The 20,988-nt window shown below is 44.6% G+C and overlaps 1 protein-coding gene across 1 annotated transcript; it reads right to left on the bottom strand.

Annotated features, from left to right (window-relative positions):
- Positions 1–7,573: 7,573 nt before the first annotated feature.
- WNT16 (Wnt family member 16) lies at positions 7,574–20,493 on the bottom strand. The gene is made up of 4 exons (XM_084616878.1): positions 20,056–20,493; positions 19,701–19,936; positions 17,358–17,644; positions 7,574–10,187 (listed from the first exon to the last, which is right to left on the bottom strand). Exons 1-4 carry the CDS (start codon positions 20,424–20,426, stop codon positions 9,723–9,725), a joined length of 1,359 nt encoding a protein of 452 aa, XP_084473004.1. The 5' UTR covers positions 20,427–20,493; the 3' UTR covers positions 7,574–9,722.
- Positions 20,494–20,988: the final 495 nt, after the last annotated feature.

Below are 20,988 nucleotides of genomic sequence, written 5' to 3'. Positions count from 1 at the left end.
CCAGTATTAACCTTTCTCCATTGTGAAAACTGATCATTTATTCCTACCCTTTGTTTCCTGTCGTTTAACCAGTTACTGATCCATGAAAGTAATATCTGCAGCAATATCATGTCATCCTCATCCCTGTGGGATGACACCAGCTTGGCTACTTAAGGGCCCAGTCCTGCTCCTAGGGAAGTCAACAGCTGATCTCATATTGAGATTTGGTGGGAGCAGAATTGGACCATAACGGCAACAATAATCAATTGCTTAGGTCAAGAAGTGAAGCATGCTGTATCCAACTGAAATTTCAGGGTCATTTTGGTAGGCAAAATTTTATTATCCAAACTAATGCAGGGGCAATGTCACTATTGGGCCAAAGTACCCTGAGATCTTTAATGACTGTAAGTAATTAGGACCTCCGTTTTACATCTCCAGGAGCATATTGCCTCTTAATACTAAAATAAAGCACTAGTAGGGTGTTGAGTAAAAGGAAGCAGTGCTAACCACTGAATTGCCAAAACTTTCCATGGTACCTGGGTTTTTTGTGGGAAATCTATCCTAGCATTCAGAGCTTTAACTTCTGAGAGCCAATGTGGGAGATGGTATGATTTTAATGTAACAGTGGGGTACACAAAAACATTTGTGTTAGCTCATCGCTAATTCATGATAGTCAATATGTCCATTCAATAAATGGACTTTAGATTATTTTTGTCTACAACACTTGAATCAAAGTTTCCGTTCTTGCAGACAATGATTCATAAACATTGGGCCAGGAGTCATAGCATGTGCCATGCTCTGAGTAGGATTACCAATCATCTTACCCTTGATGGAGTGGAATCTCAAGAAGTGCACAAAAACTGTGAAGCTCCAAAACCAGTTAGCACTAAACTAAGTTATTTTTTTCTTTAAGGGCTTGTCTTTGCTGCTTAAAAAGGTCTGTTTCTTACCTCAGGTAACTAACGGACGTGAGCTATTCCAAGATAAAAGATGCACCCTTTTTTAGCAGTGAAGACAAGGCCTAAATTAGAGGTAACTCCTTAATTAGCAGTAATTGGGGTAATCACGGATGAATAGCAAGTCAAAAAATCAAAACAGCCACAATCCCACATCAATACATTCCAAATTGCAATTAGACAATGTCAAAGTTATGTTGTTCTATGCAGAACCTTTTAATGATGATAGACAAATAGATTCTCTAACTCAATGCATTTGACCTTTAAGATGTTGTTTGAAACAAAATTTATCCACCGTGTTATGTTTCAGTGGCTCTCCAGTTTCTCAGCTGATTGTGTGCGGGCTTCTTTCAGGGGAGAAAAGGATATTATTTCAGTCATGGACCTGTTTCTTTGCTATTGACGGGGTACAATGCACCCTTCAGCACAAAAGGAAATGAATAATGTAACCTTAGGAATGATCTTTTTTTTTTTAACCCATAGTTTAAAGTTTCTAGTCTCGGCTGTAGAAAACAGAAGTGATCATAAAACATTTCATTCCGTCTCCCAATAAGGCACGAATTTTCAGAGCTTTCTGGGAAAGAGGTTACAAAAATCCTTCCCAATAGTAAGTTTCAACTTTTTTTTAAAATTAAAAAGTTTGAACCATACGTATTACAGGTTTGATCATACCAAACTGTGTTTGATTTAAGCAAAAACATGGGCAAGTGCACAGCTGTTTAACAGTTAAGTTGCCTAGTTGTAGACACATGAGAGTTAGAAAAATGACCAAACTACAAGACAGATTCTGATCTTGTGTATGTGATGGAATTTTCCACCTTGCTAGTAGACTCAAGATCAGTAGCAGATTTCCTAAGATACATGGCACTATATGTCATGTAGCTACATTAAATATCTGGACCTACATCCAGTTGTTCAATTAGTGTATTAAGAGCTCCTATATTTGGTGCATTAGTGCTCACCAGCTGAGGTGTGTCTCTCACCAACTGTTCTCACACCCTCTGCTGGTGTGCACTAGAAATTCCCTAGTGGATGCTGACTTAGTACTGTTTGATTTGAAACAGAATTATGTCAGTGCACAATAGGGAATCTTTAATGTGCACTAGAAGGGTCCACATGGATAGTTAGCATGTACCATTCTGGTGCACACTAGAATTTGCACCCAAGCTGATGCACACTAATGTACCACGTAGACAAGCCCTAAATTAGTTGTGGGTTTTTTAAAAGTTTAGTGACTTTTGCCATTATTTATTACATCCCATTGTTTAGCAATCTAACTAAAAGATAGCTACTGTACATCAGGAATGGTGCATTTAGATTAAGTTCTTGAATCCTGATTCCAGTCCCATCTATGGTGATCACAAATCACTGAGATATCTGCAAAATGAATTGCAGTGTCACATTCCAGATCTTCTACCATATTTTCAATCCTACTAAACTGGCACATTGGTAAAGGGACTGATTCTGTTCTCTATGCTGGTGTAAAACATGAGCTAGACCACAGAAGTTAAACTAGTGTGACAGCAGAACCTAGATCAGGGTCAGATATATTTTGGCATTAGTTATCTGAAATTAATGTTGTAATTAGACTTTATAGATACCACTCAATTCAATGGAGTTACACCATTTGCCACCTGTCTGTAAAAGAAACACAACTGCCTTCCAGAAATATGAATCATGAGAGTCCATGTTTAAGAAATGCATTTTCAGAGTTGTTTACATTACTATTGCTTGTTTTAAAAAATTACTGGAGGCTACAGTGGGGATCATTTTCTTATTGCTGATGCTGTGGTTGATATTAAAATGCCAGCAGTTACCATACAGTTGTAACTGATAAACCACAATTTCTTCTTTGAGTACTGGTCCCTAAGGGTAATCACTGTTGGTGGTCAGGTGCTCCATGAGTCCAGGAGCAGAAATTCTTCAATAGCAGTGTCTGCTAGTCTGCACTGTGCATTATGTCTCTTTGTGCTTCAAACCAAGGGCATAAGTGGTGACATGGACCAACCACACCCTTCAGTTCCTCTTTTACTGCTTGTGGTCTGTGATGGAAATTCTCCTGTGCCAGTATTCCCTTCTTCCACTTGATGTTTACATGTAAATAGTTATTGATTTTTAGATAGTTTGCATAAGTCTAGTTTAGTTCGTGTGGGGGTTGTGTGTGTGTGTGATTTGTCACCCTGTCTTTTCCCAACTCTGGGGCCTTATGCCCAGGGTTCTGGGCTTTAAATCTTGCCTCACCTGCCCCTGGGTCTTCCGGGTGAGCGACCCTCACAACATGTGCCTCTACCACTTAGGGTAGGCACACATCCCATCTAAGTGTGGGATTTGCCACTCCTTTCCTTCTCACGCTAGGCAAGCTCGGGAGTTCCAGCTCTGCCAACACTTCATGGAGCTAGCCTTGAGGCCCAAGATCAGATCCAGGGTCCTCTTGTTCTCCAACTCATCAGCCAGAACCACTGAGTAACATTCTGCCAGCACCAACGGAATGCCCCACCAAGCTGAAAGACTCCATTAAGAGCAAGCACGATGAGGGTAAGGAGACGCACAAGACGACTGAGAAGTCTGCTCATTATTCTTCAAAGAAGAGAGCAGCTTTTCCCCTTCTGGAGTCTTGCTGAAGCCTGGCCTTAGACAGGGTTCACCTGGAGCTCATGGTGAGATTGGGCAGGCACCAGTGGTACTAGGAACATCTGCTACTCCAAAACTGTCCTCTGAGCAATGCAAAGATGATAAGGAGCACGTGCCCTGAACACCGATGGTATCACACCACAGGTCTCAGCCTCAACTATCCGTCCTAAAACAAGACTCCGACAAGCTTTCCTCCAGCGAAACAGGGATACACCCTTCTAGATGGATTTGGCCACCTATTGTGATCTGGAGTCCCCAATCCTGATGGAACTGTTGTTAGTATAGGACATCAAAACAGTGTCCATCCACCGCTCCCTGATTCCCAGCCCCAGCAGAGAGATGACATTCTGAAATGGTATTTTGACAAATCGTTCAATCACTGCTAACCATGTGTTCTGTCACCACCTTCAACCCCCATTCAGCAATCACCTACCCCATGTCTTTCCAGGATGGCAGACCACAACCGCTGTTTATTACATAAACAAGCAGTGAGAAGTGATTTACACCCTTTTGTAAGGAAGCAGTATGAATAGGGAACGGATGCATCCAACCCAACATTATCTTCTTAGCAGCACCTCTTCTGGGAGTCATGAATTCCCTGACAGACAGGCTCAGCAGGCATTTTAACAATGACGACGAGTGGGATCTCTGTTATTTGTTGGTCCAACGAATCTTCCAACAATGAGGGTACCCATCCTGGGACCTCTTTGCCACCCAAGAAAACATGAAATGCCGAGCTTATTACACTAGCAATGGCCAGGGTCCAGACTCCAGAGGGGATGCCTTCCTATTCCTATTTTCAGAAGTGTTAACATATTTCTTTCTTCCCATTCCCCTCGTACCTTGTGTTCTCTGGAAAATACACAGAGACAGTAATTGTAATAGCACAATAGTGGCTGTGTCAGTTTGGTTCACCATAGCCCTGCAATTGACCACCTGCAGTCACTTCCCACATTCCTGTCTCAGAATGGGGGACAAAACCAACCATCCCAACTTGACTTCCTTCCAGCTGACAGCTGGGTTTTGGTGGCGAACAGACTTAAAATGAACCTGTTCAAAAGCAGCACAATCCATCTTGCTTAATAGTAGAAACCCTTCTATGTGTTTTAGATGACAGGGAAAAGTGCTTCCACTTCGCATCCTTCCTCCAGAACTTCCCTATCGCCTTGATTACCTCCTCTTCCTAAAGACACCAGGACTTCCAGTCAGCTTCCTGAAAGTGCATCTTGCAACTATCAGCACATTTGCACCCTCTTACAGAGAGCTACTCAGTTTTTACTCATCCCACAAAAGCAGTGCTGGAACTTTTCCTCCTGTGTCTCAACCTACACCACGCTACAATCTGAACTGAGTACTAGCGGCAATTATGCGGCCACCCTTTGAGCCCTTAGGTTCATGCTCCTTCCTGCATTTATCAACTAAACTAGCTTTTTGACAGCCATTACTTTAGCTCGGAGAGTAGGTGTGCTTGGTGCCCTCAGGGCAGAGCCACCTTATACTGTCTTTCATACAGACAGTGTCCTTCTGATTATATCCGACGTTTATTCCTAAGGTCCCGGCAGACTTCATCTGAATTACATGGTTCATCTGCCTATATTTTACCCAAAGTCCCACCACACTACAGACAACATGAGATTATTCTGTCTAGATGTTCGAAGGGCCCTGGCTTTCTACCTGGATTCAACAAAGCCATTTTGATAATCTCCTTGACTGCTCACTTCATTTGCCAAAAGAATGAGGGGTGAGGCCCTATCTTCTCAGAGACTCTCAAGGTGGATCTGTGGGTGCATCTCCCTCTGCTAGTAGCTCACAGCAACTCCTCCTTCACCTGGTATCAGCTCACGCAACTAGGGCACAGGCTGCCGCATCACTGCAAGGTGTCCCTCTTTCTGAAATCTGCAGAGCAGTCACTTGGAGTTCAGCAGATGGTGCATCCTTTGGTTCAGCCATCCTGCAGACTGTGGTGCCATGTACTTGCATGCACACCCCTCCTAAATAAGCACTGCCTAGGAACCACCCACAGTGAGTACACATGGGGATCAGCACTCGAAGAAAGGAAAGTTACTTACCTTATAGTAACTGGAATTCTTCCAGATGTGTGGTCCCTGTGGGTATTCACAACCCACCTTCTTTCCCCTCTGCTTTGGATCTGCATGTGATTTGTGGTAGAGTAGGAAATGAAGGGGCAGTGGGTCCACTTCTCAGTTCGCAGCACAAGGAGGTGCAGCCCAACAGATGCTGCTTTTGAAGAATTTCCAGTCCCGAGCACACATGCACCCATTCTAAATACCTGCAGGGACCACACATCTCAAAGAACTCCAGTTACTATAAAGTAAGTCACCTTCCTTTTCCCAATAGCTGGAGTAGAAAACAGCCGCAGGATAGAGCACTGGACAGGGGCTCAGGAGACCTGGGTTCTAGTCCCAGGACTGCTACTGCTCTGCTGGATGACCTTGGGCAAGTCATTTTGCCTCTCTATGCGTCTCCATATGTAAAACAGGATTAATGGTACCAATTTTCTTTGTAAAGCACTTTGAGATCTATAGATGAAAAGTGCTATATTTGAGCTAGGTATTTAATATTAACGGAGCCATATCTCTTAGCAAATATTGTTGCTACAGTGCTCACTGCCAATGAGTCATTTATAACTTTTAAAAGTGTGACACAAACATCCTAGGTTGAGATTTTCAAAGAAGTTATGTAACCAACGCCTAATAAAAATCAATGGAAGCTGGACACTTGACACTTATATGCTCCTTTGAATATCTCAGTCCTAATATGTATCCTTTTGACTATGTCCTCTGACTGGCCCACACTGACTTTTGCTCTCTACCTACATTTTGTTCTTGCTACATATATCTGTAGTGTTCACTATGCATCCTGCAATTTAGGCAATGCACTAGAAAGTGCTGTCCCAGCACAGAGCAATTTGGCCAATAAGAGAGAGAATTTCCGTAGCAATATATTTTTTCCTTTAGTGAGAGATCTCCACTCAATAGGTAGTTTTCTCTCGCTATCACTGTCCACTGAGACTGGTAAATTACACAATTAGCATGCAAACAAAATGGGCCAAATTCATCCTGAGTGTAACTTCACTGACCTTGACAAAATTGTTCCCAGGATGAATTTAGCCCAATCATGTTTAAACTTCTCTCCCTAAAATACCAGCCCATGGTTTTTCTGAAACTGGCATAAATAATTAACATAGTTTGAGTTTAAAGAAGAGGTCATAATTATCCTTTGTTTGGAAAAAATAGACCTGTGGCATTTTTCACAGCTTTGCTACTTTTCACAAATTGCTGCTCCATGCTTACAAAAATGACAGAGTGAAGGAACGTGACTGAGAGAAGTAGCTTCTCCCATCTAAGGTACGAGAGGGAGTATCTCTTTCTACTATCCCTTCTTTAATCCAATTTAGATTTGAGGGAAATCTGTTCTTTAAGGAGAAATTATATATTGTGCCCCTCTGTGGTAACATACCCCTTCAAGAGTACTGTAATCCCATATTTTATAAATTATCATAGCTTGCAGTCATCATACAGGAAAAACTCCCATTATGGAATCCCTGTCACTGGTGGTTTGTAAGATACATATCCATCAGGGGCCAGCACAAAGAATATGAACCATGTATGTCACACTTTAGCCCTCAAAACAGAGTCAGGCCTTGTGCTGACTTGGCAACGGTAGTGAATTTCACCCAGCTGGAATCTTTCTTGAGTGGTTCTGATGTCAGTAAATGTAGTTTGCTTCTTTAGAAAACCTCATATGTAAATCGAACAGGAAATATGAGGAGAAATCCAGTATCATCATGTACAAGAAAAATAACGTAAGTACAAAACAAATGGAAGTGTTTGTTGTGTTCTCTAGGTCTTCCTCAAACAAATGAGAGTAAAGGCTGAGATTTTCAAACCTAGTTAAGGGATCTCAACACCCAATTAAATTAGAAATTTAATTAAAGTTGATGAGAATTAGGCACCTAAACAACTTTTAAATTCTCAACTAAAATGTCTATGCTAGTTTGTTTTTAAAAATTACAGTTGATAAGATTCCATAGGTGAAATCCTAGCCTCGCTGATGTTAATGGGAGTTTTGCCGTTGACTTCAAAAGGGCCAGGATTTCACTCAGTGAATAAGTTACAAAGCAAAATTAAGAGGAAAAGGAAAATGTATAATTCAATTGCTCATTTCAAAAATTAAATTCTCAGTGTGTCATAATAGGTGTATTTTAGCTGTAATATCTAAAAGTGCCCTGCTGGTAAGAAATAAGTCATTTATGTAATAGCTCAAATACATGTTTTCCCCTTACACGAGCGAATAAAAGTCAGTTAAAAGTTACTGCAACAGTAACAGGTCTAACCAGAAAATGTCAAACGTAATCTAATGTTAGTTCAGGGAACTTAATACACATACCTTTAAAGCCTTTTCTATAACTTGCATAATTTAAATATTTACAAAATATAAACTTTATCTTATCAAAAATACATCTTTGGATATTTCAGCAACCAAACCCTTTCACACACTGCTTTTAAAGCAGTATTTAACACATAATTACATACAAATAAACAATGAGCACCAGATGCATTTCATATACTACATGGATGCCTCTGCACAGTTGCTGAGCAAACACTGCATGTTCAACAGTTGAGCTTTGCATCCCCATTTCTTTCAGCAGTGTGCAGGAACAAGCTATGCATGGGTAATGCCTAATCCCTGAATGGGGAAAAAATATCAGTAAATATTTTAATGGTGTGAGCCAATCTATCAAATACATTATGCATTTGATCTTGTTTTATAAGCAACACTGGCTGGGGAATGACCTATTGAAATATTCTAGCTACTGTAGCTGCAAAGATATTCATGGTGGATAGGTCCGTCAACGGCTATTAGTCAAGCGGGTCTGGGATGCAACTCTATGCTCTGGGGGTCCCTAAACTCTGACTGCCAGAAGCTGGGACTGGATGACGGGACAGAACATTCAATAAATTGCCCTGTTCCATTCATTCCCTTTGAAGCATTTGGTACCAGCCACTGTCAGAAGACAGGATACTGGGCTAGATGGATCATTCGTCTGATCCAATATGACCATACTTATGTTCTTAAAGGCAGGAGAAAAACAAGTTCTGTTTTTGACATTTATTTCCCTTTATGATAAATTTCTCCTGGTTGGATCCTGCATGTGATGTGTCTAAGGATTAAGAGAACCAGACCTAAAGCCACCACCAAAACAGGTGAAGATGGTGAATTGTTAATTTTGACCCAACAGTACAGTACGCTGAGGGCAGTGGGGCTAAAGGTATGGGTCTGGGGCTGGCAAGAACAGTGTGCCCCACGCATATATGAGACCTGGAGGAGCAGGCTGCAGCAGTCTGTTTCCTTCAGCTACCATTCTGTCCTACTCAACTGCCCCCCTTTCACTTGTTCTAAGCGCATTTGAGTGATGGGCTTGTGAAAATACTAAAAATGGCAGCTACTGTGCACACTATTTGCATTCACTAGAATGAACTCCAGCACCAATGGCCTGGCCATGCCCCATCTCCACCCGAAATATACCCATTATCCCCACTCTCCCACGTACTCAGCTCACATTACTGAGCACCAACACATTTACACTACGTGACTGTACAATCAAGCACTGCATGTTCAACAGTAGAGCTTTGCATTCTCATTTCTTTCAGCAGCATGCCGGAACAAGCCATACATGGGTAATTCTAGTTCCTGAAAGGTTGGAGTGAGGACTCCAGGACACCTCTCACATGTCCAGTATCCCTTCAGCCTGTGGCCATTAAAAGCCAATACTTCTTCTTGACTTTTTTCCATTGTATTTATTGACAATGTTAAGGCAATTCTTGATCATCATGTTATGGCTGTTGCTGATAAGTTTAATACCGCTAACTAGCTGTGGAGTTACATATTCAAATGTGTCACCTATCCACCTGGACTTCTCAAAAGGCATGGCCTTTTTTGCTGTTACTTTATCACTTTGTGCAGGCTACTCTTTGTCTTGAGTTGCTCTTTCGGTTAGAAACCAAACCGTTTGGAATACAATACATTCCGTGAGCTCTGTTACTGAGATTGATCCTCTTGTTATCCCAACACAGGAGGAATGAGTCCTGTTCAGCAGGAAGAAGTTGCTTTGGTTTTCGGAGGCAGATTATCTCATTTGCAGGTATGAACATCAGTCATGCTCTCACACCTTCTGCAGCGTACGTAGCAGCACCAGACAAACTTGCATTCGCACCTCTCCACGTGTCTGACCACATGAGTGTTGTAACCACGGCCACAGCAGAGGAGGTTGCAACCATCTGGTCCCTCTGAAGTGCGGTTGCATTCCCTTCCCTGTGTTCCAGGAATCCCGAGTCTGCGATCCTCTACACAGTAGTTGGGCGACTTGTTTATGTAGAGAAGATCTTCCTTGCGGATTGGTATTTTCCGTTGGGTTTTTTCTTTCCTGCGTAGCTTTTTCTTCAGTCTGTCTGATATCTGTATACTGTTTTCATATCTATCTTTTAAATACTGGCCAATCTTTTCAAATGAAGACATAGTTTTCCAACAAGTTTTTACAGCACAGGACCCAGAAACTCCATGACAACGGCAATCCACTGACAACAGCTTTGCTACAGCCTGAAAACAAATCAAGACCAATATTCAGACTTTAATTCCACCATATTCCCTCATTCATTAAAAATACTGCTCATTCGCTGGTAATCCATAGATCTCCAAGCATTTTACTGATGGGGAAATAAGGCCACAGCAGGGACAAAGTTTTAGTGGCTACTCGCTCTGGGTACCTAGCTGGAGACACACACACGGCCTGACTTTTTCGAGGTGCTGACCAGCTGCAGCTCGTCTTAGCAAGACAAAATAAGATGTAAGTTTCCATTATTACTCCTTCAAAATTGGCATTTATGCCTTTTTTTCATTCTGAAGGATTCAACGTTTCCCCCAAACTACATATACTTAATCATTCCACCCATCGCTGAAATGCATCCACCTCTTGAGTGGAACATAGCAATGATGTTTAACAGTGCACAGTTTGGGAATAAGAGTGGATTTAGCGGAGGACATTTAGATCTAGGGGCTTAGGTGAAGTCCCAGGTGGCTGTAACACGGACAGGATCAGGCTCTCCTGTTGTAGGTAGGTAGGGTAGGTATTAAGTTAGGTTTGCCATTAACGTCTTGTTTTCAATGCATTTTTTCACTGCACACAAATACTAGCTAACATGCTTTGATAATGTAACTTATCCATGTTTTTTATAACTGCAGTATTTTAGAAATATTAGTAGAGTTAATACTTTCCTGTTTGAAGTGTTTCTGTTGGGTGGAATAAATTTTAAATCCTTTTCAGATATAAGTTGATTTAATAAAAACTGTCTGCAGGGCAAAGGGTGTCTGCAGCCTTAATTAGGCTTCTGCAGCGCACACAAGAATCTAGGCAGAGCTTATATGGGAGCGAGCCTTGAAAAACTGTAGACTGTAAACAAAGCACTAACTTCCTACAGCCAGGACTGCAGCTCAGATCTTTAGCAGACTGAGCATAACGGCTTCCCCTTCAATCTCTCATGGATGGTCATATGTAGAAGTAAACAACAAGGTGTGTCTATTGGTACACGTGACACAGCTCTGGAAAAGTTTAAAAAACTACCATATACACAGACTTAGCAAAATGATGAAGCAAAATTTTTTTAACGTCTCCATTATTAACACTCCCTATGGAAAAAAGAAAAGGAGGACTTGTGGCACCTTAGAGACTAACCAATTTATTAGATTCATTGGTAATTGTGTGGAAAAGTCCATATTATAGTTGTCTGTAGTGTATCTAACTTGTCCCTGTCCTACACTCCCACAACTCATGTATATATTTTAATCACAGAACAATTTATTGATGACATTGTTTTGAAGCACCAGTAGCTGGAGAGTGTTAAAAAAGGCTGATTTTTAAGACTTGATAGTGGAGCTACAAGCTTCTCTGTAAACTCTTTATACAGCAAAGTATATACATTCTTTAAGCTATTAGTGCAGAAAGTTTAAGGGGCATTTACTCTGATTCATAACAACTGAGTGTAAAAGGGACCTTGGGGTAAGCCTACAGCAGACTAATAAGGAAGGCAATAGAGTTTGGTGTGTTTTCCAGTTTGAGTATCTTTACCACCAATACAAAGATCTTAGGAGATCTTAGAAGATCTGTACAGGAACACACACTTCCACATAAACTACGGAGCAAATTCTTCAACATCCCCAGGAAAAAACTTGTCCTCTGTTTACTCAAATCCCTCCCAAAGACCCACTGCCCACATACACTCGCCCATGTCCATCACATGCCTTCCCCACCCTAGCATTTATAAAAGGGGAGGAAAGAAAGGGGGGGGAGAGAGAGGAAAAATACCAATTTAACACCTTCCTCTGGGTTTCACAACAACTCTTACTTTATCCTGCAGACTGATCTGCCCTCATGCAGAGCCTTAGTGACATCAGGGGGACTGCTCCATCCACAAAGGGCAGATTTCAGAGTCAGGGTCTTAGGCTGCAAACTCCAAGGACCCAGGACTATCTTTATTTGTGTGTTGACTGGCACCAACCCCGCCCCTCCTCCACACACCAAAGTTTAACAAAGGAGTAGTTGTTATAATTTGGTGCAGAGGAAGTGATTTGTCCCTGCCTTAAGTTTTAACATGATGGTAAATTTGGAACAAAAAATGAACACATTTCTATCAGCGTGGCTGAAGCTCTGGACCCTGCCCTGACTAGGTCCCATTGACTTCAGTGGGAGTTCAGGGCTTTCAGCACGTTGCCAGATTGAGCCCAGAGTGATACTGAGGGCTGCGCTGGCAACGTGCCTGGATCGTCAAGGTCACATCTAATTATGTATAACTCTACAAACATTATTAAAAATACACGAGCATATTTGCTTGGACTTGTACCTTCCTTGGTGCATGAACAGAAATTGCTTGTTGCTCGAGGTCGCTGGTAAGTCAAACAAGTGAGGCATTCACAGAGCCATTAAAGAGGAATAGCAGGCATGTGCCCTGACCTGTTAGAACCATTAGTCAAAGCAGATGGAACCTAGTGAACTGGGAAGGAGATGAAGGCAACATTTCTAGACCCTGTGGGCAATGTTTCCTCTAATTTTTGACAGGCCGTGTTTGCAAAAAATTTCTGTGCAAATTGTTGTGCTTCTGTGCAAATTTTTGTGCACACGGTGTTTCGCCATGTGCGCTGGGTTTAGGATCTGCGTGCGCACACAGACACGCACAGCTTACAGGGAACAGTGCCGGTGGGCCATATCTGGAGCTGGAAGCTGCTATGTCCGGATGGACAGCAGGCAGTAGGAACACCCAAACTGCTCCTCTGCAAGAATGGGGGATAGGACCTATGCCCAGACCACCCTTGGGCATCCCCAATTTACAACAGTCTTCCAGTAACACTCTGATTCAATTACCCTGCAATTACGACAGATACTTGTGTTCTCTTCCTCACTACTTATTTGTACAGTCATAATCCTGTGTTTGTATCTTCAGAATCAGTTGATAAGGAAATGATTGGATAGTCACAGCTTTGGCATTAAGACTTCACTATGATCAAGGCAGAGGAGAAGCTAGGCTCTGAGAGGAGAGGGCCATTGTTACTATGTAAATAACCTGAGAAGCTAACAAAAATGACAAAAACAGAAACCATACAGAGAATGTAAACAGTAAGCCTGTTTTACAAAGAGATGCTATTTCAAAGTATTATCCTAGGTACCATTATTAGTTATATGTATTATGATAAAATGTAGCATCCCCAAGTAGACTGAAACCATATTGTGCTAGGCGCTGTACAAACATATGCCCTGATGTTGCAAATAATTTCACAAACTTCACTTTCCACACATGAATAGCCCCATTGAAGTTAGTGGGGCTACTCTTGTGTGTAAAATTAAGCATGTGTGTGTTTGGAGGATTGGGGCTACATAAATGAAAAAGGGCAAAGGAATGATGTGAGCCTCACTCTCACCTCTGGTCTGGTCTATGACTATCTAAGTGTTTCTGATCACCTCTCCCCATGGTACTTCATGATGTGGGATGCACCTTCCTTATTAAAGTGTGGTTCTGCTCTAAAAGGTGACTGCAAGGATAGCATTGTGAGGCTATGTATTCATATTCTGACTGCAACAACAGATTGCCATGGAACAAACTTCTATGCATGAGGCCAAATGTCATAGGTAAGCATTTAAATGAAAGCAGACCAGATTGTGTCAGGATGCTGGAAACGATGGTCTACTGTTTCTGCATAATCTGAGGGCATTTCAAAGTACAATATGTTCTGGACCACTACAGCTAGAACCTCATATGATATGGGCACTGTCACATGCACTGCAGTGCTTTTATGGGTTATGTATGCAGGTGTGTATACAGAGACGTGAGGTGAATTTAGTGTTTGTGAAAGGTGCTACACTGGTGGCTGAATCCTCTGTTTAGACCACACACGCTGGTCTATAAGCAGCAGCCCCATTTGGAGCAATGACAGGGCAGAGTAAGTACTTCAGTCCATACCCCTCAATCCACTCTGCCGATGCGGTCACCAAGAGTGCCAACAGGGATTGTGGTTCTGACGACAGTTACCTGGACCTTGATGAGACCATCATCTCATTTCACACAGGCAAACTGACCAGGTGACATTTCATTCAGTATCATACCAATAACCAATTCCAAATGGCTCCATTAGCCAACCTCTGAGCCATCCTGTCCCCTAATCATTATCTAATATGTTTGGAGCTAAGAAGTGCAATACACTTGTGAGTTCCTCTATCTGTCAATAAAATATTCTGATGGGTCAGTTAGTATATTCCTTTAGGGGACATGGAACACAGTGAGTTCAGACTCTCAGTTTTAGCCTGATCATTCCCTGAGGGAGGAGAGGTTTGCACCCGCCCCCAAGAGAAAGGTGTGAGGTTCCTTCCTCTGAGACCCACCAGAGACAAAGGAAATCCATATGGAAGCTGCATGCTGCCACATCTCCCTTCCCCAGCACCACAGCTCCTGTAGGAGCAGCGTTCTCATAATGGTCCTGACCAGGGCCGGTGCAAGGAGGTTTCACGCCCTAGGCGAAACTTCTACCTTGCACCACCCCGCAGCAGCTCCCCGCTGCCGCCCCCCTCGCCTCGGCCCGGGCAGCCCCCCTGCGGCAGCTCCCCGCCACCCCCTCCCTCGGCCCAGGGAGCTGCGTGCAGCAGCTCACCTCTGCTCCGCCTCCTCCCCGAGCACGTCGCCGCTTCTCCCGCCTCCCAGACTTGCGGCGCCAATCAGCTGTTCGGCACGCAAGCCTGGGAGGGAGAGAATCAGAGCAGGGCGGTGCTCAGGGGAGGAGGCGGAGGAGAGGTCGGCTGAGGCAGGGAGCGGGTCCCCTGTGCTCCGCCCCACCCCGTTACTTGCTGCAGGCGGCCCTCCCCGCGCCCCACTGCCCCAGCTCACCTCCGCTCCACCGCTGCCCCCAACCACTTGGCGCCCTAGGCGACCGCCTAGTGGTTGCACCGGCCCTGGTCCTGACTGCTGCTGCCTCCAACTTCCTCTTAGCAAGAGGGGTACAGTGTATGTTCAGTATGAAAGGGTCAGAATTAACATACACTTGGAATTTCCATGGAACCGGGGAGTAGACTCCTGAGACTAACCCCTCCTGTCACCAGCTCACTTGTACCCACTTATTTTCAAGAAGCATCTAGAGAGACGTTTCTACAGTGCTTGGAGAAACAGGGGTTGCATACGACGGAGCCCACCCCACCCAGGTCGATTCCTTTTTCTTCTTTCTACTTGTGGAACCAGAAGGGAGTGTTTGGCCCCCAGTCTGTCTAGATATCTTAAGTATCATAGTATCTGAGCACCTCAAAATCACAAGTCTATTCACCTATCACAACACCTGTCAGGTAAGGTAGAATTATTTCCTCCCATTTACAGAAGGGCAGCTGAGACATAGTGAAGCTAAGGCCCGCAGCCTCAAAAGTATTTAGGTGCCCAACTCCCTTAATACCTTTGAGGATCTGGGCCTAAATGACTTGCCAAAGGAACTCTGTGACAGAACAGGGAATTGAACGTTGATCTTCCAAGTCTCAGACTAGTAAACACTGGACCACTCTTCCTTTCTGATCTTCCGATCCTTCCTACTTTCTAAGTTACATGTCCTAGAGCAAACTAGGATATCAAAGCTTAGGCATAGGGTTCGGAGTGGAGATGGAACAGGAACTGGAGTATTCTACACATACCAAAGCCAGTACCAGTTATTCCAAATGAATGGTGTCACATCACTCCCTGGAAGACTATTCTTGCAATGACATGGCATCAGAAACACGATGGTATTTATTATGCAAGGTCACAGGATAGCACAATATCTTGCAAAACCTCCTTCTTGTAGGCCCCAGAACACCAGTTTAAATTCTTTCCAATGTCTATTTAAGGATTTTGAAATTAGGACAATCAAGAGAATTTATGCTGCTATTTTACTCACTAATACCATAGTTAGAGTAAAATCCTAACTGCAAATAATGAGGGCTGCTTTTGCTTTCACTTTGCATAAAGGCTGCAATATTTGCTTTACCCTACAGCTCACAGCTAAGTTGAAAAATATTTACTGTATGGAAATTACACAGAATAGTCTGCATACTTTCTCCAAGGGTATTTAACAACAATTCCAGCTCTTCTGCAAAAACAGTGTGGCTAAAGATCATTAACTGCTTCAAGCTTGCTATGGATGAAATGTCTTTAATACAAAAACCAGTGCTGCGCTGTAGAAAAATGCAGCATATACTAAGGTGTGGGCACCCAATGATTTCTACAGTGCTCTTTTCTGTGCTGTACTGCAGAGTTCTGTATTACAAAATGCCTGCAATCCTGTAAGGTCCTAAATTCCTAGATTCTCATTGGGGCAGATTCTGCCATCCTCATTCACACAAAGTGGTACCTTACTCTGCAAATCAGTCCATTGATCTCAACTACCCTGGGATTATCTACACTACAGCTACACAGCTATAGCTATGCTGCTATAGCATAGATGCTGCCTACATCGATGGAAATGGTCAAGACAAGGGGCTACCTCAATCTAACTGTGGTACTCAATGCTAACATTTTTTATTTAATTTTAAGTGTAGGTAGAGCTCAGAGAGCGATAGGCAAGCGCCTGATCATTGCAGACAGCAGGCCCTAATCCTGATCCTGCTGAAGTCAATGGAAGTTTTGCAACTGATTTCAAAGCTTATGCTGACTTCCCTGAGAGTTGTGGGTGCTCAGCTTCTTTCAGGAAAAGACTGTATATAAACTGTCTAAAAATGCTTATTCATGGGTGTATTTAACAGCATGTAATACACTGTGGGCAACAAAGTAAAGAGCAATTCTTAAAAAAATAGACTATACCCGCTAAGAAACCTGATGTCCACTCTGTCAACTCACAGAAAGGTTCCAAAAAAAAAAAAAAGGCAGCCCACTGTATATAACTGAAAGGAAATAAAGCCACAAGCATTATTCTGAGAAGTGTGTGGTTAATTTTACTAAAGGAGGGGCATGAAAGGTAAAAGTCTCTACTGCATTCCACCTCTGACTCAAAATTATTTTGTGGATTTTATTTTTTAACTATAAAGTGAGTGAGATAGATGATAGCCTGGATTTTTAGCCTCAGTTTTGAAATTCTTTGCTCTGGAGATTTTAGTTTGGCTCTTGCCATGGGCCCAATCCTTACTTGCAGTCAGAATCAGGTCTCTTTGCATTAATGCCACTTTGGGCAGTTAAATCTAACGAGCATTTGGTTCGATTTCTAACTTCTAATGCATACCTGCCTTCCAGCCTCGTTATTGTGCAGGTTCATTGAGATCAGTCCGTTCCCGTCTTTTCCAGTTATATTCTTAATAGGCCCATCTAAGAACTTTCTGCTAAACCACATTCCATAATGGATGTCATCAGAGCAGCCACCCCAGTGCCAGCCTTCAGTGGCTGAGCCACCGTTTTGCAGGTTTGTATCACAGGAGCACTCAGTCATATTTCCTGCACTGCATGATCGAGTCACTGCATGTACAAGGCCTGCCGCCGTCACTGCATATATAAAGGCTGTTTCCTTGGTGCCTAAAAAGAATGCATTGAAATGTTATTTTAGAGATTAACCACATCTGACCACTATTAATTTTCACAGATGAATCTTGGAAGTCAATCCCCAGTAGCTATTATTCAAGGGGAATAATGAGAGAGCTCTACAGTCATTATTTACACCATATCCCAATGATGTCAGTGAGCCTGATTCATGGAGTTACACAGGTGTAATGCAACTGAGACTCCAACCTAACAAGACTTCACAGATGCGGAAGGACTACTCACATACATTTGATTTTTTTCAGGACTGTTCCCTTAACTATGCTACTTCATTCTGAGCGTGTGTCATTTTGTTCGCCACTTTCAGAAGTGGATTTTGGGTTTTTTGGCATCAGAAAATTTTGACCAAATTTCAAAAATAAATTTCAGTTGAAAATTTCTGACCAGCCCTGCTGCTTTCCACCATTAATACTGATTTGAATAAGGAGAAAATGGTTCAGATCATGGGGCAACCCGAAGCTCACCTGTGCACACCCAGGATCATAGTGTTGCCTTTGTACAGGGCCAGATCCCACTGTATACCACCTTTAAGAACCTCAGGGCTGTTCTAATTTACAAAGGGTGCAACAATCACAAGAAGCTGAAACCACAGCCAGGGATCAGAGTGGCACAAGGGTGTTTTGGCCATACCCCCTTTTCTCTGGTAGGCTGGCATTAAGAAGGGGAAGTGGCATAAAGCCCCAGTGCTATCTTTATGCCACCAATGGATGATCTTTGCCCTGGGATGACTCTTCCCATGCTGGTTAAGCCAGCTTTAGAGCCATATTCTGCTGGAGGCGTGGCATAAAGCGAATGCCCCAGAGAATCTGGCCTGATATCTTTAAAGGCTTTGGTAAGGTTAGAACACCATTAAGACCATTTAAAACATCCTGCCATCAGTTGAAGAACTACTATTTTCTCCACTGTTATAAAAGAGAGTTTTAGTTATTCCATACTGCTCACTGAAAAGGAACTTCATTTCTACTAGAGTGTTTTGATGGCACCAAAACAATTTTTCCCTTAAAAAACACCGAGACTATTCACACTAGTAAAGACACTTGTGTGTAAGTATCTGCAGGGTCAGTCCCTCAGTTTGGGCCCAACTGATGTCCACAGAAGTATTCACATGAATAATGTTATGTGCAAGGATGGCCTTTCTGAATTTACATTAATTTGTATTGCTTATTTTTAGTTATTTATTTTTGTGGTTTATTTCACAAGTGATAGCATTTAGTGACCATTACATGGGAACAAAATACAATCTTAAACTACTGAATAAGGACCTGATTGTGCACTCTTCATTCAGGCAAGTAGCATGGGATTGAACCCAAATCCTGCGAACACTGACATGGATGAGTAACCTTCGGCACAGGACTTCAGTGGGAATACTCATGTATTTGGGAGCAATGACACTACTCACTCCTCTGTAGGTGTGTGCCATCCCTGCCTTGGTCATAACTTGTTAACAGTATCTAAAGCCATAAACATCTGACAGGTGTTTAATTGTTAAGTTGGGCCCAGACCCTACAAACTGCTCCACTATAGATGCCAAGTCAGCAAGGCTCCAGGAGAGCCCGGAGAGAGCTTCTTGCAGGATCTGATGCTTTCATCTAATACAGACAAATTACCCCTAGTTTAAGGCTTGATTCAGCCAATTCCCATTGACTACTCCCATATTTAAAGCCAGCCAGTATCTGAAGAGCAGCTGATGGAGGGGACGCACGGGGGGCGCTGGGCACGGGCGGCCTTTGGGATTCCCCCCTCCCGGCCCCTCTGCCCTCCACAAGCGAGGACAGGTCGCGGGGGAGCCGAGCCTTTGCTCTCCCTGCAACCTTCACACCCACCCCAGCCTCTGGCTCGTCCCCGCCCGGCGCCCCAGTCTGGCCCCGGCACACGGGCGGATCGCGCCCTCCCGGGGGACGGGGAGCCCCGCTGCGCTCCAGGTGGGGCGAACGCTGGTCGGCGGCCAAGGCTTGGCAGGCACCAGCGGGCTCGGGATCCCCCCCACCCCCCCAGCAGCTGGGCGCTCTCCCCCCAGCCCCCGCGGACTCACCGCTGCTCAGCTCGGCGCCGAAGACGGAGAAGTCGGAGTCGGGGGGCAGCAGGAGGCAGTTCCACCGCTCGTGCCTGAATTGGCTCCGGCACTCCTGGATGCCCAGCCGCGCGCCCTCGCGGATGCTGGGCAGCAAGTGGGGCTTCCTCTTGCACAGCTCCTTCTGGCGGCCGCTCAGCGGCAGCCCGGCGCAGCCCAGCTTCTCCGGGACCCCGAAGGAGGCGATGCCCAGCCACCTGCGGAACCAGCCCGGGAGTGAGAGCCAGGCAGCCGGAGTCTCTCGGCCTCAGAAATGCCCCCTCCCCCGGCCGTCCCGCCAGCCCCATCGCTGCCCGCCCGCCGGCCCCCGACTCACATCCAGTTCCCGTGGGCGCAGCAGGGCCAGAGCGCGAGCAGCAGCGCTGCCCACCGCACGCACAGGCGAGGCAAGCCGCAGCCAGCCCTCCCCATGGAGGCAGCCCGCCGTCCCTGCCCCGCGCAGCCTGGGCCAGCAGGTGACAAGCCCCCGCGGCAGCTTCCCCTTATTCTGCCTCTTCCTTTGCTCCGCGCCCGGAGAGAGCAGCCTGCGGGCAGCCGCGGGAGCCCAGGGCTGGGCAGAGGTCCCCTCGCTTCAACGTGAGCAGGTTCCTCTTGGACCTCTCCATGCCCAGCCTTCTCGGCCCCTCCAGCCGCGCCTGGCCGCCCATTGGCCCCCGGCAGCTCATGAATATGAGAGTCAGCGCCCATTGGTCCGGAGAGCTCGCGGGGCAAGGGCTGGCCCGCTAGGGGGCGCTGCCGCGCAGCACACCCGGTGTGAAACAGGCTCCGGGGGAGCGGCCGGGTTCACTCAGGGAGAGGTGCGCGCCGTCTGTGTGCGGGTCCCGGCGCCGTGCTCGGGGAGAAAGCAAAGGGGCCCGGCTGTGCGACAGGTGGCCGCAGAGCGCCCAGCCCCGTAGAATGGACTGCGCTGGTTGCGCTTGCCTTCCTCTGGGGGACTGGCTGGTGAGGTTGTTCCCCTTTGATGGGGGCTTCTAATGCCACCAGCGCGTGTGAAAATAAGGGTGGAGTTAGGTGGCTTGTAAAGGTGACACTTACCAACACTCTGTATTTTAAACCAGCAATGAGAGGAAAGGAAGGGAAGACAAAGTGCACCATCCATATATTCGCAAAAAGAAAAGGAGGACTTGTGGCACCTTAGAGACTAACATTTATTTGAGCAGGGTTTATTTTATGCTTGTTGCTGCTTCCTCCCTCAACCTACTGAAACTGATTCAAGATCCTGATCTAAAATCAGTGTAGTTCTCACTCC

The sequence above is a fragment of the Lepidochelys olivacea genome (genome assembly GCF_965140295.1).
Source record: "Lepidochelys olivacea isolate rLepOli2 genome assembly, chromosome: 1".
NCBI classification, from domain to species: Eukaryota; Metazoa; Chordata; order Testudines; family Cheloniidae; genus Lepidochelys; species Lepidochelys olivacea.
Note: the sequence above shows the minus strand (reverse complement) of the source record. Positions and strands in the feature narration are given on the sequence as shown.

Excerpts from the sequence above, each read along its gene's own strand:
- WNT16 (XM_084616878.1), bottom strand. The coding sequence starts at position 20,426 with ATGGGCGCTGACTCTCATATTCATGAGCTGCCGGGGGCCAATGGGCGG. Across the intron at positions 19,937-20,055 it reads TGCGCCCACGGGAACTGGAT|GTGGCTGGGCATCGCCTCCT; the intron begins GTGAGTCGGGGG and ends CTGGTTCCGCAG. Across the intron at positions 17,645-19,700 it reads CGGCGCCGAGCTGAGCAGCG|GCACCAAGGAAACAGCCTTT; the intron begins GTGAGTCCGCGG and ends CATTCTTTTTAG.